The sequence below is a fragment of the Oryx dammah genome, unplaced genomic scaffold, assembly GCF_014754425.2.
Source record: "Oryx dammah isolate SB20612 unplaced genomic scaffold, SCBI_Odam_1.1 HiC_scaffold_6, whole genome shotgun sequence".
NCBI classification, from domain to species: domain Eukaryota; kingdom Metazoa; phylum Chordata; class Mammalia; order Artiodactyla; family Bovidae; genus Oryx; species Oryx dammah.
In genome coordinates, this window is record NW_024070190.1 from 41,848,168 (window position 1) to 41,867,120 (window position 18,953).

Consider the following 18,953-nt stretch of genomic DNA (forward strand, 5'->3'; position numbering starts at 1 on the left):
TTGGACTGTGAAGAAAGCTGAGCATTGAAGAACTGATGCTTTTGAACTGTAGTGTTGGAGAAGACTCTTGAGAGTCCCTTGGACTGCAAGGAGATCCAACCAGTCCATTCTAAAGGACATCAGCCCTGGGTGTTCTTTGGAAGGAATGATGCTAAAGCTGAAACTCCAGTACTTTGTACACCTCATGCGAAGAGTTGACTCAATGAAGACTCTGATGCTGGGAGGGATTGGGGGCAGGAGGAGAAGGGGACAACAGAGGATGAGATGGCTGGATGGCATCATGGACTCGATGGATGTGAGTCTGAGTGAACTCCGGGAGTTGGTGATGGACAGGGAGGCCTGGGGTGCTGTGATTCATGGGGTCGCAAAGAGTCAGACACGACTGAGCGACTGAACTGAACTGAACTGAACTGAAGAGGTAAACAGAAACCAAACCTTAGGAAAAAAATCCTTTAATGTGAATTCATTGAGTTATCAGAACAACCACAAAAAATAAGTATTATCTTCACTTAACAGATGACCAATTAGAGGGTGAGCAGCCTGTCCAAAGTCACACATCAGACCCTGGGAGTCTTACTCCAGAGGCAGGCTTTTGGTGTTCATATAGGGTATTGTTTTTGTGTAGTTTTTAGGGATCCAACTGCTTATTTTTTATTCAATTTTGAACTCTTTGGACCTTTGCTCAAAATCAGCACTCTTTATTAGAAATGGAGGTCCACCGTTTGCCAACGGTTGCATTTGAAGCTGTTCTGGGTATTTTAAGAAGTTCCTTTATTTCCTATTTGTGGTTTCTCTAGTCTCACCTCTGTTTTCCCTGGAAAAAAGACAGATTGATGAAATTAAGACTTGTGAGCCCTTCTAGTGATCTCTGATGGCCATCAGCATTTTCAGTTAGGAAGGACAGCTTAAGGAAGAAACACCTTAGCTCATTCAGGCCTTCCAGACTTGGAACTGCATGAACAATAAATAAAGACAGTTTCAAAGTAAGGACTTCTCTTACTTTGCTGATCAGTGTAGTTAAAACAACCAAATGCTTCCAGATCTGTCTCTGCCCTAAATGAATATATTTTGGGCAGTCCCCTTGTTACTGATGTAGTAAGCAAGGTTGTAGCCCAAGGTCACAGCATGGACCAAACATATTTGACCAAGCGCCACCCAGATGTAAGTACATTTGGTTCCAATATAAACTGGAAACTTCCTGAAGAAATGTTCCCCTCCTTGCAATGCTCTACATTCTAGAACACTCTGAAGTCTCAGAAATTGGGAAAGGGCCGAGGTAGTAGTCAATTTAATTTGCCAAACTAGGGATAATCAGTTGGCAAATGGATATTTTCTTTTGAAATTATATTTTTAATAATGGTATTTAAACGCTTGAGATGTTTTCAATCATTCTACTGCAATATAATGGTTAATTTTAAGAGCTCTGTGAGTTTGATTTGTATTTAAGATTTTTACAATCTATATATAGGTTGGTCTTTAATAACCATTTATACATTGCTTCTTTTTATATAGGTCATGTATTCTCCCGGGAGAGTAACAAGATTAGAAATAACAAATACAGTACAGAATAAATTAAAGTGCTTCAAACTGCATTATATAATTTCAGAAAATTGGTTTCACACTGAAACATTTAAATAAGAAAACCAACTGATTTAAGGAGAAAAAAAACCAAACCTAGTACATGCACTTGAATTGCTATTGTTTAGCAAATTTTACCCTCAGCAGTATGGTGGTGGTCTGTGTTCACAAGGCTTCAGCAACGTGGCAGTTCATTTGGGTCAATATGGATAAAATCATTATTATTCTTCTTTATTTTAAAATGTTGACTTCATTCTCCTTAAGATGAATAACATTTACTAGTCAAAATGTCAAAGGAGTATTATAAAAGTAATTGTATTTTTATATATGGTTCTCCAAACTCTTATATAAAAATGTTCTTATTACACACAGTGCAATAAATTCAGAGGTTGTTATGGGACAGGAGATAGAGAAATTGGGGCCAATACTTTTCTAATTAGTTAGGATAATAAAAAGTGGGGCTTGGTTTTCCTGTCTCAACTAAATGAAGGCGATCTGGTGCTCGAGAGAGTCTATGATTCTGGCCGGTTTTGTTTGTTTCGTTAAGTTTTAGTATCACTCTCCTGGTTCGGCGTCCTCAGGCCTTTTTCAATTTTTCTATTCGTGCATTAAAGGCTTCTTCCTGTATTTGCAGCTTTTTGTTTATCTCAGTCTGTGAAGACAATCATAAAAAAGTGGTTATGATGGAGCTATCTTTTGCTGCACATTGTCTTTGTGGTTTTGACATACTATAGTGCCTAAAGACAGACATTATCCCTCACACACCTTCCTGTTTTGCAGACATAGCCGTGTTTCAGCCTGTAGTGATGTGATAACACTTTATCATATTTCTCTGCACGTTCCCAATGTATAGCATGTCTGCTATGAACAGGAAGTGGTATTTGGACAGCCATTTTTCACATAGGCTTGTGTTGGAAGATAGGCTAATTTATCTGCATTTTCAGACAGACTTTACCAACAAGCACCAAATCAGAATAACTGCTCTAGGCTCAGTTATTGCAGTGTTGTTGGTACTGCCACCCCTCTGCAATGGATGTTTTTGTCTCCCATGTAATACATTCTAATTGGGATCCCAGAAAGCTTCTGTTGTGAAATCACAACACAAATAATCTCACAATTAGAATGATTCTCATAATTAAAGAGTATTTGCCACATATACAGCTCTTAAAATTATGCCCTCTGTGATATAGTTTTGGTATAAAAAAGTAAGCAGTTGCTGACAGGTTTTCGTGTTTGCTGTGGCTATGATAGCATTTAGCCTCTGGCAGTGATATTCTGTGGACTAACATTGCTACCTACACAATTCCAAAAATATTTTCACATTAGCTGAACATTTGTAGCCCTGGAAATGTCTTCCTTTTTTCATGATGGATTATAACATTATGTATAGAGAAACCAGTGGCAGGGGGCATGGTAAAACTGGGGTCTTTGTTTAGGTGATTTAAAATAGTCAACAAGGATATGAGGAATAGTTCATACACATAAATGTTAATAAGTAATTAGAAATGTTGAATTGTAATGCCTATGACCTAATTTAAGGTCAGCAGGTAACTATTTTAAGAAACATTTTAATTTATATAGAAGAAATTTAAAAAATCAAATACTGATTTTGGTCCAAATATAACTTCATTGTTATTTATTTATTTATAAGTATAATTATAACAGCTAGTTTTGAAAGGTCTACCTGCTTGCCTTGTCTGATGAGATATTGTTTCACAGTTAAGAGAAACTATTTCTGAAAAGATCCCATTGGTGCCAATAATTCTGGGTTCTCGCATGAGTACGGTTTTTGGCTCCAGTTTTATCGAGTCCTAGGGGTCAAGTCTGGCTTCTGGCTTTTCCTCTTTTCCTTTCTTGGTGCTAAGTGAAGGAGGCAATGAGGGATGAGCATGGTTGTCCCGGTTACAAAAGAAATGTCTTATTTTTAGGAACCTATACTCCCCTCGGGCATAATTTTGGGAGAGCTGAAAGGAGGAAGGGTCTAGGAGTATGGACACCTAGGGATTAGTTTAGCTTCGCAGCCTTGAGCAGGTCACTTAACCACCTTTAGTTCTTATTGAAAAATTAAGTAGTTTAAAATTAAGTATGTTAAATTTCATGTATGTTGGCTTTTAAATTCATAATTCCAAGTATGTTAACTTTTAAATTCATAATTCTAACTTTCAATTCTGTGATATATTCACTGTTGTTATACTATTTCATTATCATGATATTGTACTATATTTAAAAAATATTACTTCTGTTTCTTTATGGCAGGCTATACATTATATCATACAGGGCATGAAATGGTTTGAAGAAATGATTCTGTTACAGTTCCAAAGGATTGGGAAGCAGTGGTCTAACTAGACAATTGACTCTTCCCACTTTCAATTAAATGTATTTTAGGTCCACATTTCTTTTTAACTAAGGACAGATGTATTATTATCTTCCAGGTTCTGTTTCCCTATCTCATCAGGGTTTTCACATTAACCTGGAGGTCTTTTTGGTATTTCACTGAGACAGAATTGACTGCCAGCAAGTGAAGGCTCTGGGGAAAAGGCTCCCGAAGGTCCGGGGCATGCCTGCTAGAGCTGTGCTGACCGAGGGACACATCTCAGATCTCCAGACCATGGTGATCAGTATTTTGGACACTGGATGACAAGATCCCCTGTCTGGTCAAGAACAGGTTGTCCTTGGTCTACAGTGTCTCCATGTTAATCCTCAGGGCACGGATGACCAGATGTGCTATCTACAAGACCCAGCGTAGGGTATGGTTCTATTGCCTTTTAGGAAAGAATGGAAAATCCATGACCTGGGTCCGACAGTCTCTCAGTGATCACTTCTTGAGGTGATTTTCCACTCAGCTTTTCTAACCTGGGAAGTTGACCTAAAAATACCTATGGTCCCAAGATGGCAAACTTCTCTTAAGGTTTTCACATTATTTTACTCTACTGCTTAACATAGGGCCAACAGCCAACATTTAATGAAAGAATTTAGTGCTAGCATTCATATGTCTCTGAAATACAAATGCAAGAATTTAGTGCTAGCATTCATATTTCTCTGAAATATAATTCTTTAAATATATTAAAGTTTGCTCCATTGGGCATAATTTTTATTATATAACTCAGGGCCAAACTAATTTCATTTTAAATGTATCTTTAAAATTAAAATACCTAGGCTACATAAGCTTAAAATGTTTGCTCTATTCAGTATAATTTTAATTAACATCTCAGGGCCAAGATAACTTCATTCTTAATAAATTTCTGAAGCTATAAAGTGAGTCAATGGGAAAGTAAGTAGATTAACATAAAAATTTAAGGATTCACACTATTTTCAGAAATTTCTGAATTACAGAAAGTGAAATATGCTTGTAATCGCAATGGAGAAAGAGGTCTGAAAAAAACTGTACTCAAAACATGAATTCACTACTGTCTTTTCCTACAAAAATTATAATAAGACTATGATTTTTACCTTTGTATATTTTTTGAGTATGATTTTTAGATAAAGAAGGAGAAAAAACTATTGGAAATTTTAAAGTATCTTACAAATAATTCATTAAATGTTCCTACAGCAAGTCATTGGTTTATATGCACTGACCACTGATAAGTGGCTACCTTTGAACAGGGATGAGACAGTTTTAAGAGCCAAGAATACTGGAAGGCAGGTTTTAGAAGTGGAAAATAACTTACCCATTTAAAACAGGGAGAAATTTAGGTAGGCAGAGAGTAATTACCCGACTTGGAATTTGACCAAGACACAACAGTAAACACTGAAAAAGTGCCACACCACTGGAGTATTAAAAAGCAAAGTAGTCTGGTTGTGATATTAGAGGTTGTGTGGTTTTTGTGGATTACACTGGAATTAGAACTAGAACCCAGTTCACAGCTCCCAATCAGGGTCTTTCATTAACTTCTGACCCTGGAAACCCTGGACAAATGACTTAATATTTCTGTTTCTCTCAGTTTTCATTTTATTTATCAGAGAAGTGCTTGCCTAATTCAAATGGAGTTTACTAGGATTATTGAGAGAAAATATATAAAGGGGTTTGCTATCTTGAGATACTGTATAAATAAACACCATCAAGCCATTTTATTGAAAAACTGGCAATAATTTGGCTCAGGCTAATGTCCATTCTAAAGGAGACTGGTCCTGGGTGTTCTTCGGAAGGAATGATGCTAAAGCTGAAACTCCAGTACTTTGGCTGCCTCGTGCGAAGAGTTGACTCATTGGAAAAGACTCTGATGCTGGGAGGGACTGGGGGCAGGAGGAGAAGGGGACGACAGAGGATGAGATGGCTGGATGGCAGCGCTGACTCGATGCACGTGAGCCTGAGTGAACTCTGGGAGTTGGTGATGGACAGGGAGGCCTGGCGTGCTGCGATTCATGGGGTCACAAAGAGTCGGACACGACTGAGCGACTGGACTGAACTGAACTGAATGTCCATGAATCTACTTAATATGGAGATGATCGAGGCCCCTGAGAGATCTGCATCCCTCCCCTCTGGTCCTTTCTAGGCCTAATTCTCGAGGAGATGGGGGATCTTGTCGTCCAATGTCCATAGTTCTTTCTATGCCTAATTACATTTAGATGAGCCAGCTAATGGACTTCCAGGCCCAGTAAGGATGGCTGCAGGCCAGTGGGACAACACTTACACATAGAACCATCATATTCCTTTTGCTATAAGTGTAGTGATATAAATACTACAGACTCTAATATTAAAGAAATTTCAATGAATATTTAAAAAACATACTGCTCATGGGACATGGAACATGGCCTCAGCAAAGATGTTTTGAATTTTGAGGGCCTGAAAACAATTTTATTACTGTCTAGGGCCTTGGTGATAATTTCAGAGCCACAGGATCACAAAGGAGCCCAGGGCCATGATTATCCATAAACTATATTTAGATGAAATGTTATCAAATCTAAAGAGGAGATATGTTTTGAACTCAGCTTAATTCAGCTGCTCTCTGCCCTTCAACAGAGTAACCAGTTATTACATTCATGGGGTTGTTAACAATAAAGCTTTGTGTAAAACGTGTCCTTTCACTATTTCTGGTAAACACTAAACACTCATTAAGCCGAGGACTTTGGCTGATTCTGTTGGCATCAAATTATTAAATGTTCGTGTAAATAGTACATTAACACTTGATGATTAAACAAGTAACAAGGTATGCTATTGCCAAGCTAATCTTTTGTTTCCTCTAAATTGTTATTAATGCAGAGTGCTTTTTATATATAGTCTCATGTCCAAAAAGACAACTGAGTGCATTCCCTGAGATGCATTCATATTTTAAACATGCAGTATAATGTCCTATTGGTTCATGTTTATTTTCTCAGGAAATTATAAATCCTCTCAAAATATGCAAATGACTCTTAATCATTTTGCCTAAGAAATGATGCAAGCCTTTGTGTTGAGGTAGAAAAGGTGGTGTTCTTTTTTTTTGGACAGGAAAAAAATTAAGAAAAAGCTAAGCCTACTGATTCATCATTAGCAGTTGTTACTGAGATGGTTGCTGTCATCACCATTTTCATGCAGCCATTGGTGTCAGTGGTAAATCATTAATATATAAATAAACATATATATCCATTAGCTGGGCTTCCCTGGGGGCTCAGACGGTACAGAATCTGCCTGCAATGTGGGAGATCTGGGTTCGCTCCCTGGGTTGAGAAGATCCCCTGGAGAAGAGAAGGGCTACTCACTAAAGAGTTGGACACGACTAAGCAACTTTCACTTTCATATACCCATTAGCTCTTACTGATATGTGAAAAGGAGCAAACTATCTGAGAAGGAGTTCAAAGATAAAAAGCCTCTCTTTAGAAATTTCGTGAAAAGACTAAGCTAAGAATGATGGTCTGGTGTTAAATGTACTACCATTACTCCTGCATGAGCAGTCAGTCAGTAGGACTGGGCATCAAGTGTTTATGGGTCTTGATGCTGCATGATTCTGTAAACTGGTAACATACCACAAAATGTGCTATTAGTGAATTTATTTTGTGATCTTACTGAGTCTCAGATGACTCAACTGAGAGTTATGTGGAGACGTTACATTGAGCTGCTGGATCGTCAGTATCACTCTTGCTGGCAGAGCATGGGTAGTGTTTACAGACATTAAGGTTGAGGTTGGCTAATTAACAAGTAATAAAGTAAGTAAGCACACTATCAAGTAAGCACACTATCAAGGCCGAGTACCTGAATGCTGATTAAAATGTCATCTGTGACTTGGTCCAGCACCGATTTTATCTCTTCAATGGTGAAACCAACTAACAGATCAGTTTCTGAAGTATCGGCTTCTGGCTGGGACTCTTCAGGGCCTTGTTCTTGATTCAACCCCTAGAATATTAAATGTAAACAACACTCAAGTAATTTCTGGAGCCTTTACTGATTTATATGTAGCCTCAGACTTCTCTTGGCTGCTTTCCTATCAGAAATGATATCAATCTAGGTGGATTTTGATCTGACATTTTCCTGCATTTTCATTATTCATGAGCATTATGACAGGTCAGTAAGCGGTGCTTTTACCTACTCAGAGAAAATGAAGGTAGAGATTGGGGAAGGTGGAGCAGAAAAGATTAAAATTGCTTAATCAGCCTCAGCTGGCCCACCTGTGAATCAATGCCAAAAGAAACATTTATATTTAACTAGGAAAGGTCGGAAGGAAAATAGAAGTGCATTTGGTTCTTTCTCCTACTAGAGAATATCATACTGAGACACAGTGAAGTAAGAGACAAAAGGAAACATACCTTTATTTCCATATCCAATGGTGGAGGTGGCTCTATGAATGTTGAGTAAATATCAAATGAGATTCCTTCTTCTAGAGGACCAGGGAAAGGGTGACCTGCAGGATTCGCAACTTCTATCAATTGCTAGAGGGGAAGAGAAGAGCTGTTTTTGACAAAAGCTCTGGTGAGTAACAACAATTTCAGCCAATATACACAAAGTTCCAAGCCTATTATTTTTTAAATGCCATTGACTCTGATTTCTTGATGCCACAGATCTCTTAGCTTTATAGTGCTTTTGTGCTCTGATAATTAGCATTTTACTTCCCCCACTGTCTTATCTTTCTATACTATGTAGTTTGGGACTTCATTTTATACTGCCTTGATCTTGAATTGTTCCATGGGTCAATGTTCCCTTCCTCCTGCCGACAAGTTCTCGGGAGGCAGAGACCATGTTTTAGATTCTCTGTGCATCTTCTCCAGTTCTGGCAGAGAGTTTGATCTTAAAACACTCAATGACAGCCTGATGGTGATTGATATTACCCAGTAGAGTCTAGCTGTTCTTGCAGGCCACAGTGAAATGGTCATGAGAACTTGGTGATGAGGATAATAAAGGTTCTAAAGGTTAATGTACAAAGTTAGCACAGAGTAACTCAGAGAGGAGATGTGCAAAGTCAAGCAAAAATACTGATGGCATGTCACTGAAAACATTTAACAATTCTGTGGCAAGATTGTGCCAATCAGAGAAGGGTGATGGGTGGTCAACAGCAGAAATGAAGAAATGAGTCAAAGAAGTGTCCACCTCACCATGCCTTGAGGGAGAGAGCAGAGATGAGGGTACAGATAACACTAAACATCTGATGCCTCTCAATGGTTCCTCTTGCTTTGATTTCATGTTTAAAAGGCAACATTCTGATCATAATCTGACTTCTCATCTCAGTTGTTCTACAGACATGACTCAGTTGTTCTACAGCTGAGTGCTCTGATCTTCATGCCTATTACATTCCTCACTGTAAATCAATAAACCCATGTTCTCATTTATTCAGTAAGGTCCTAGGAGCTTGTTTTCATGGCTCTGAGATGAAGCTACCCACTGTATTCTGACAAAGTCTTTAAGACTACAAGTTTTGGGACTTCCCTCAAGGCCCAGTGATTGAGAATATGACTTCTAAGGCAGCGGATGGTGATTTGACCCCCGGTCAGGGAACTAAGATCCCATGTGTGTGTAGTGTGTGAGTGTGTGTGTGCACACACACTAGTTGTGTCTGACTCTTTGTGAGTCCATTGACTTTAGCCCACCACACTTCTCTGTCCATGATATTTTTCAGACAAGAATACTGGAGCAGGTTGCCATTTCCTACTCCAGGGGATCTTCCCAACTCAAGTATCAAACCCGTATGTCTTGAGTCTCCTGCATTTGCAGGTGGATTTTTTACCACTGTGCCACCTGGGAAGCCCAAGATCCTATGTGCTTCAGGGCAACTAAGCCAATGTGCCACAACTACTGAACCCACAGGCTCTGGCACCTGCTCATGACACCTAGAGAGAAGACTGAGTGTTGCAACTAAGACCAGATGCAGACAAAAAATTTTAAAAAAAGTGCCTACATTAAGACAATAATCTAGAAATGCTTAAACACCAAATAATCACCATCCCATGGGGCCTGGAAAAACCCCGAAATCAGCATGTTCATTTCTAACTTTTCCACGTATTGTAATACTTCATTTTTTACATACTAATACTTTTGATTTAGACAGGTTTTGGAATGAACTGAAGGCTAGGTTATTGCCTGGTCATACCAATATATTTTGCCTTGAATTTGTATTACTAATTTTAATTTGATCTTATAGGAAGTTGCTGCTTAGTATAAATATATATAAGGACTGAAGTGTTGTAACTTTACAGTCAAGGCAATTTGGAAATCAAGAAATTAAATGACTGGCTTAAGGTCAAATAATTACTTGGTGACAGGGCTAGGAGTTAAGCCTTGGTGTGCTGACTTTGTGGCCTATGCCGTTTTCAGTAAACTGTAATATGTCCTCATGTTGCCACATTTGGAAGTTGCTGATATTATTAAGCACTTAATCTTTATTCTGTTAGATGACATCATTCCAGATTATTCATCCTAAATTGACCAAGATGACTAAATGTTAATAAAAATAGAAGATCGAAAAAACTGTATCAGAATAATCTTGTCTCTTCACATTAGTAAAATATTCTTTTTTCCTAAATGGGACATCCAAGCATTTCATCTCCTCACAAAATTATTTGTACATTTTTTTCAGCATGCTTGCTTTTTTATCCTCCTACACTTTATATTGCACTTTATTTTACTAAGCTAGAAAAGTGAAATAGTTAAATATATTTTAATGTCTTCTGAAACATTATAGATAAAATAAATAAGCTGTATATAGGAATCCAGAGACAAGGGAAGATAATGAGGTATTTACTTGGTTGACTAAAGGAGACTAAATTCATTAAAGCTGACTTTAATATAGGGTAAAACTAGAAATTTGAGGGGAGTGGTAGTGAGTTAGACATTGAAAAAAGAAGAAAGGAATTGACTGGAATTTATTTTATTTACCACAGGCACTGAGAAGGTAAGCAGGAGATAACCTGCAAGGTAAAAGTAGTTTCTTTTAATGAAGGAAAATTTATCTTGTTGCTTTTGCCATATCTGTCTTGCTGGTATAGTTTTCCATACATAGGCTAAGACTTTGCTAATTTTATTTACCTCTTGTGGAAGTCATCAATGGATCACATCTCCAACCTGGTAGTAGAGAATTCTACCATCTGCCCACCTGTATCCTTTCTTCCAATAAATTACACATTTAAATACTTAAGGGCAAACAGATATTTGTGCTTACGGATCTCATTTTATTCCTTAAATGCCCTGTGGGCTGGATTTCCTTATAAAGTTTATCTGAACTGCTTGCCAACTCCAACTCCTCTGTTTTCCGAGTCTTTGGCACTGGTGCGTGTGTGCGTGCATGTGTGTGTACTGGGCACACACTTTGAAACTTGGAACTCCTCAGCTCCACATCATCGTTTTTTCGGTGGGGTGAAGCTCCTATTTATCCCAAGAACCCGAACCTCTGACTGAGAACTAGGTTTCTTTTCCTTGATTTTTATGAGTATAGCTCATATAGCTATTCATTTATTTGATTCGTGTACAATAACTGGCAGTGAGGATTTCTTTACTTCAGGGTGTTTTGCATACTATCAATGAACCAAACCACAGCTATGTTTTTCTTTCACAAAGAATCTATATTTGGTTACGTTAGTAAGATACTGTAAGGGAGAGAAATGTCCCAATTTCAGATGAGGGTAAATGTAAAGCCATTTCATTAGTAGTACGAAGGTACATTGTCAAATATATAGCTTGAAATAAACATAGTGCCCAGAAGCATCATAGTGATTTTTTCCCCATTAAGTAGCCATTTTAGAAAACAAGTTTAAGGAAAATTAGAATCAATAATTGTGGTGAGAGCACAGAGCCAGCAAATATGTTTAAATGAAACCGTCTGATGCAATACTTTCTTTAAAAAATACAATTAGGCCTTTGTATTTTTTTTTTTTAACAAAACCTCATGTTTTACAACATCACTGGTTCTGTAATAAAATCTATTTAAAACAGAAAGACATGGTCAGCTTTATTAAGTTAGATTTTCTGAAAGAACGTTATAATTTCCTCAAGTCTATGAATAGCTGAAGCAAATTAAACTAGTTTTATAACTATTTTATATATTCCCGTAGAACTGTAATTGTCTCATATTTTTTCCCTCAAAAGTATAATATGTTACCTCTTAAATCTGGAAAATAAAAACAGAAAAAGTATAAAGTATATTTATAAAAAAATACTCCTATTTGGTACTCTGGTTTAGCAACCCCCTCTTTGAATCTATAAGAGAATAGCACCCATAATCTTCAGATCAGAAAACAAAGAGAAAGACTTTAAGTGATTTGCCTGAGGCCTAATGCTGGGATTAAAAATCAGGAGTTTCTGATTATACACGTACATCATTTGACCAAATGATTGGTTTTGCCTGACTTTCAAATACCCCCTAAATATTACTTTGAATGTAAAGCAATAAATGTGTTTCTCTTGCCATTTTTGAATGCTTGCACACAAATGGATATAATAAAAACAATTATGTTGTTCCATGTGAATGCCATTTATATTTTTTCTGATAATGAGCAGACCATTTGAACTAAGGTGAGTACATTAAAAGCTCTAATAAAGAAGAGAATAGATTTCTAAACAGAATAATGAACTGTTAAGTGAACGTACAATAAATAACATCTACAGATGTGGACGTTAGAAAATTTGTTTTGCATAACTTACCAGTATACATTTCCCCCAGATGTTATCTGTTACATGAAAATGAACTTAAGTTGGCTATAGTGTTCATTAAGTGTACACTGCTTTAGTGTTATTTAAGATGGTTTATAATCTGAGTTTAGTTGAATTGTGCCATGGTATTTAAAGAATATCAAGTAAATGGCTTTTGGCATAATTTATACTTGGAAGTACAAAATTTCATCACCAAACATTATGCAGCTTTAAAAACATCCAAGATCTTAACTTACAAGCCAAATGAAATCACTAGAAGTCATTTAAGAATTTACATATTCAGTATGAAATAGACATTTACTACAGGAATAAATAATAAGGATTTTCAACCTCCTGGAACTCAGGACAGGGTCAGTTTAGGTCTAAAAAATACTTACAGGAATTAAAAAAATGCTTCCAGATCTTTCTGTGTCTGAGCAGTATAAAGATCTTATCTGAAAACTGTTACTTCATGTTTTCTTTTTCTACTTTATGTGTTAACATTATTGGTTGCATTAACTCTAGGTTATTGTGTTTGTTACTTGTTTTCTTATTTTTGTTGTTTGTTTTTGCTTATTGTTCTTTATTTAGTATAGTTTTTTCTTTGGAAAAACCATAGGTGATTTTTTAGTAGTGTTTATATCACTGAAATCCATGATTAAGATGGCAATTATTAAATTCAGTTAAGTTATTAAAAATATTAAAAATGCCATTGGAATGACAATTTTCTATTGTTCTGAATGGCAAAAAAACAAGAAAAATTCATTAAACTCTTTTTGAGCTGCAGACACAAAAAAACTGGTATGCCTCAAAGAGACAATTCTGGAATTGTCAAATGATGACATCATAGGTAAATCAGAATTTACTACAAAATGTCAAAGTTTCAAAACAAAAACTTTATGGGAAACTTCCCCAATACTAAGGAAAAAAAAGCACAAAAATTCCTATAATGTTTTAACTATTTTCTCTCCTTGAAAAAAACATTACTTATTTGCAAGTCTAATTAAGATGTATTGTGTCATTCTGGAAAATTTTAACACAAATTGTAACCCATTGCTCACCATATACAACACATAAAATACCAACACATGAATGGCACCTGCAAAACGCAACCAACTCTGGTAATGTCATACTGAAGCCATAAATTTAAAATGAAAAGAGAGGAAATTCAAAAGCTGAGATTATCGGAGAAACTTTAATTAATCTATTTCTAAAGTGTTTTTTTTTGTGTGTGTTTAGGCCATTATAAATTTCTTAATATACCCTATAAATGTAGAATATCAATTCTGCTAGGAGTCCTCCTCCCCAGTTGCATTTTTGACTTGGAAATAAATTCACAAATGCAGCACATTAATTTTCTTTCCTATGCTTAATATGCAGTATTTACATTTTGAAAAGGTTCAAAATGTTGCCAGGCTTCTGCGGGGTATGAATAGACATCTAATAGCAACTTCTATTTTTATCCACAGCATACTGGTAGTTTGAACATTTATAACTTAATAGAGCTCTGAGACCATCGGATTCACATGCTAATCACCTAAACAGTGAACGGTAACAGTACAACAAGTTAGGACAGGAAATGAAGACTACCCAGTCCAGCTAAAGCTGCAAGGAGGAATTTAGGTTGGCAGGCGCCAGTAAACCAATTCACAATCTGGCTAGGACACTCCAGTTAACACCTTGTGCCCACTTTATTTATATCTCTTGATTTGATCTTGTTTAACTTGGGCTTAAATTTTTTTTAAGTTAGATAGTTAAATAAATTGATTTCAGGGTATTTTAGACATCTTTAGTATTTCTAAGTGTACTTCTGTTTAAGGCCAACCCTCTAATATGAAAAGAAATCTGAGTACCCCTATCTTAAAGACCTCAGATGACAAAATCCTCTCTAATGAATCTGAAAAAGAGTACCTTCTTATACTGTAAAGGCAATTTAAGAGGAAAAGATGTTTTGATCTGGCTCTGGTACAATTCCTGAGGGATAGAACAGTCCTTTAGAAACTCAGATATTTTCTAAAGATGGCAATAATCTGGAAGATACAGAACTGAATTATAGGTTTTAGACTTGGTTCTATTCCTAATTGTGTGATGCTAAGAAATCCCTAGGCCTCAGTTTATTTATTTGTAAAAGGAAGATAATGATAATTGCTACCTGGCTAATTGTTTCAAGGCACAAATTAGATAATGTGGGTGAAAATGTTGGGAATTCTTCAAAGGGAAACTGTTATTGAACCTGAAGGTGTATTATATTACTATCATTTATAATTACTGTTATTATGGAAAGGATCATCTTTCTAATGCCAGCACTGGAAGACAGATTAGAGTAGCCATGTTGGGGATACTAGTCTATGCTATTTCTATATTTAATTGGAACATCGCCCAAGCAATCCAATTAACTCAGAAGAATTTGTTAATGATGACATCCCATCACCCTGTTTCCATATAGTCTCAATTTTTAAAATACCAAACATATATCCAATGCCCTTTTACTTGATGAATTCCTTGGACCCAAACAACTTCTCTTTTGGAACTTAGACAGCATGACATAATTAGGTAGGTATGTGGCTTGGTCAGGACTATGGCAAATCACCTTATTTAGAAAAGGAGAGTGTTTATGTTCAACTTTCAAAATTAGAAAATCTGCTTCTTTCCCCCACTCTCAATTTATCACTCTGTTTATTTTTCATTTTCCAGTATCCAATGTGGCCTGTGATTTCCCAGATTGAGTTCAATTAAAAAGATTTCCTTTAACAAATTTTGTCAAAAGCACAGTTAGGGCAAACTTTCAACATGTCTTTCTTGTGAAAATCAAAATACCAGAGCTCTTACAACTATGAAGTTCAACACTGTACTTTTGACTCTTGAATTGTCCTTATTGTGCAATTTCCTCAGGGTGAGAGACTGAAAATATGGTTAATACCATGACAAATAATTAGAAAAAAACTATTTCTTTTCAAAAATATCTTTTAGAAGCCACTCAGAGTGTATCTGTTTAGCTTACTAAGTTATACTCTAAAAGGCATATCACTGAACTCACTGTAAACTATTTCAAACAGCCCTGATGATGGGTGAATTTTTGTTTGGTTTCATCCAGTGTATTCTATTTAAATTTGAGGTTTCTAGTACTTAAAAATGAGGAAATACTATAAATTACCTCTTGTTTTAAGAATTAAGAAATTAAGTATCAGTTAGTCAGAATAATAAGATGAGTTATGCAATTATCTTTGTGGAGAGCCTATTTGGAATTATGAAATATAAATTTAAAATTTTGATTTTATAAATGTTGCATTTAATTATATCTTATGATAGCTTATATGAAGATAAAGCTATTTCATGGCTTTTATATTTGAAAATATTCCTTTTGAACAAGTATCTATAACTTGCAGACATTATGAGAGACTACAAATCATAATGCTTAGAAGAGAAACTACAATGGAAGAATCCTAAGTCCTTGGTTCTAGACTTTGTCTCTTCATGGACTTTCTGTTATTTTCCCAGTTTAAGTTATCTGAATAAAAGGAGGCTAAAACTATTTGGAGAAAGCTACAGATGCAATTTACTTAACTTCAAAGTATATGGATTGAGCTACACTTCAGTCCTAAAGCCATCAGCTGAAAGAAAATCTTTAAAACTATATTGAAATTTATTTCATTTAGAAATATAAGGCTTTTTTGGGCTAAACTAGAATGTTTGTAAGTGCTACGAAATCTTTACAAAAGTCAACAGAATATTATTATTCCTGACCTCTTAGGCCCAAGTGTCTATTTTAAGTAATCTGACATTAAAAATGTGCTGACAAATATAGATTAAAAAACAACACAGGAAATTGTAAATCAGTTGGTAGCCCTTAGCATCAAGGAAATGAGAGACCATGAAAATATACTCATTTACTTTAGTCAACCTCAATCTTAATTTTTAACTTAAGAAAATTTGCAGAAGTTTATATTTTGGATATTTTATTCATAGTTTATATGTTTCCTTTTTCTCCAGTGGGCTCACGAATTAAAGGAAACATGTTGTCATAGTTATAAATATTTCTCCCTCTGCTTAGCTCCCACCCCCTCCCTCCCCCTCCTTTTTAAAAATCTCAACTAATTCTTTAACTGTATTAGGCACTCTTTGGTCAGCGGGGCAGGATTTTCTTGCTTCAGAGGAAACTGCTATTGATTATTCTTATGTGCCTGGCATTCTAGAAACATAGCTCTTTCAGGAAGCACCCAAGCCCTTCCTTCCATTCAGGGCAGCCCCTTATTATTTACATGGGACAATTATTTTTTTAAGGACCTAAGAAGAGGCATGTCTTCCCTTGCAAGCAACAGCTCTAGGTACCATAGTTTCAAGACTTTTCATGGAATCTGCATTCTTCGAAATTAACTACAAAACTGACTCTGTGGACAACGGCATATACAGCAAGAGATTTTATCAAAAAGACCTTTTACCTATAAGTAATAAATCACGCTGCTGCTGCTGCTGCTGCTAAATCGCTTCAGTCGTGTCAGACTCTGTGCGATCCCATAGATGGCAGCCCACCAGGCTCCCCCGTCCCTGGGATTCCCCAGGCAAGAACACTGGAGTGGGTTGCCATTTCCTTCTCCAATGCATGAAAGTGAAAAGTGAAAGTGAAGTCGCTCAGTCGTGTCCGACTCTTAGTGACCCCATGGACTGCAGCCTACCAGGCTCCTCCGTCCATGGGATTTTCCAGGCAAGAGTACTGGAGTGGGGTGCCATTGCCTTCTCCGAATAAATCACGCTAGTTTAGTTAAAAAACTGAAGTAACAGCAACTCTGAAAAAATCTGTTGTTGTTCAGTGGCTCAGTTGGCTCCAACTCTTTGCAACCCCATGGCCTATAGCACGTCAGGCTTCCCTGTCCTTCACCATCTGAAAAATTTAGGTGGTATCTTTATTCCAGATTTGAATGTTTTAGAAATTTGGACTCCCCCCCCGCTTAAATGTGTAGTGGGAGTCGTAGGTTGGATCTGCCATTCAGTAGAGAGTATGTCTGAGATGTGGTTTCTTTATTTGTAAAATTAGAGGGTTGAACTAGGTCATCTCTAGTCCAGTTACAGATGTTCTATCCTATGTTACTAAATTTCAAGTGGTTTTTTCTCTATTTATATAAGACTCACAGTCGCCAGCCTATACAGAGCCTCAGATTCAGTTTTATGTCATGATGTAGAGGAATATTTGGATTACACACTTAGTGCTTACTGGAATCAGACAGGCTGTGGCTTGTTCATTTATTTCTACTTATTTATCTTCTCCAAACCAGCTCCTCCTCCATTTGCTTTATCTCTTGATGGTATCACCAGCTTTTTGGTTGCCAGACTCAAAACCTGGAGGTTGTCTTCAGTACTTAACTCTCCCTTGTCCCTGATATTAAATCAGTCACAAAGCATGTTGGGGGCACCTCAGTGATGTCTGCCAGACCCACTCCCTTCTTTTACACAACAATGCCCATTGGGAAGGCTTCAAATCCAAATTCCTGTCTTACAGATCTTAAGTACCTCCAGCCATACTGGAGTACTTGGCTTGCACAAAATAAGTACAGTGCCTAGCACACAGTGTTGCTGTTGTTCAGTCACTCAGTTGTGTCCAACTCTTTCCAACACCATGGACTGCAGCACACCAGGCTTTCCTGTCTCCTGGAGTTTGCTCAAACTCATGTCCATGGAGGCGGTGACGCCTTTTAATCATCTCATCCTCTGTCTCCCCCTTCTCCTGCTGCCCTCAATCTTTCCCAGCATCAGGGTCTTTTCCAATGAGTTGGCTCCTGCAACAGGTGGCCAAAGTATTGGAGCTGTAGCTTCAGCATCAGTCCTTTCAACGAATATTCAGGACTGATTTCCTTTAAGATTGACTAGTTTGATCTTCTTGCAGTCCAAGGGACTCTCAAGAGTCTTCTCCAGCACTACAGTTTGAGGGGTGCTCAATAAATATTTTTTCATATGAAAAATAAAAGGATAGATGGAGGTGCTTTCCCAACCAGTGTCTTGCCTGGGAGGGTATTTCTCCCTCATCCTTGCCAGCTGATATTCCATCTGGCCTTCCAGGCCAGCTCAAATCACCTCAGTGACATTTTTCTTGCGCTTCAGAATATTCCCTGCTCCTCTTAATAGTACTTGCTACATTGTGCCTTGAGTTACAACCATGGATGAGTGATCTCCCACTACTTTGTGGAAACTTTCTGAGGGCAGGAACCATGTCTCTGGGACCTCAGCTCAGGTTTCTGTACACAGGAGGCATTCATTAGGTGTTGAGTCTTCCATTACGGTAACCATCCATGAAAACATTTTCAGGGCTGCCAGTCTATTTGATCAGTTCTGATTCAGTTTTAAAAGTTTGTCC

General features: G+C 37.0%; 1 protein-coding gene across 2 annotated transcripts in view; it reads right to left on the minus strand.

Annotated features, from left to right (window-relative positions):
• Window positions 1-434: 434 nt before the first annotated feature.
• CABCOCO1 (ciliary associated calcium binding coiled-coil 1) overlaps window positions 435-18,953 on the minus strand; it is a 176,179-nt gene continuing 157,660 nt past the window's right edge. For both annotated transcript variants that reach the window (XM_040242300.1, XM_040242301.1), the window contains 3 exons: window positions 8,299-8,421; window positions 7,748-7,888; window positions 435-2,230 (listed from right to left, as the gene is read on the minus strand). In XM_040242300.1, coding sequence (XP_040098234.1) covers window positions 2,156-2,230; window positions 7,748-7,888; window positions 8,299-8,421 — 339 coding nt within the window. In that variant the 3' untranslated portion in view covers window positions 435-2,155. The remainder of the gene's footprint in view (window positions 2,231-7,747; window positions 7,889-8,298; window positions 8,422-18,953) is intronic.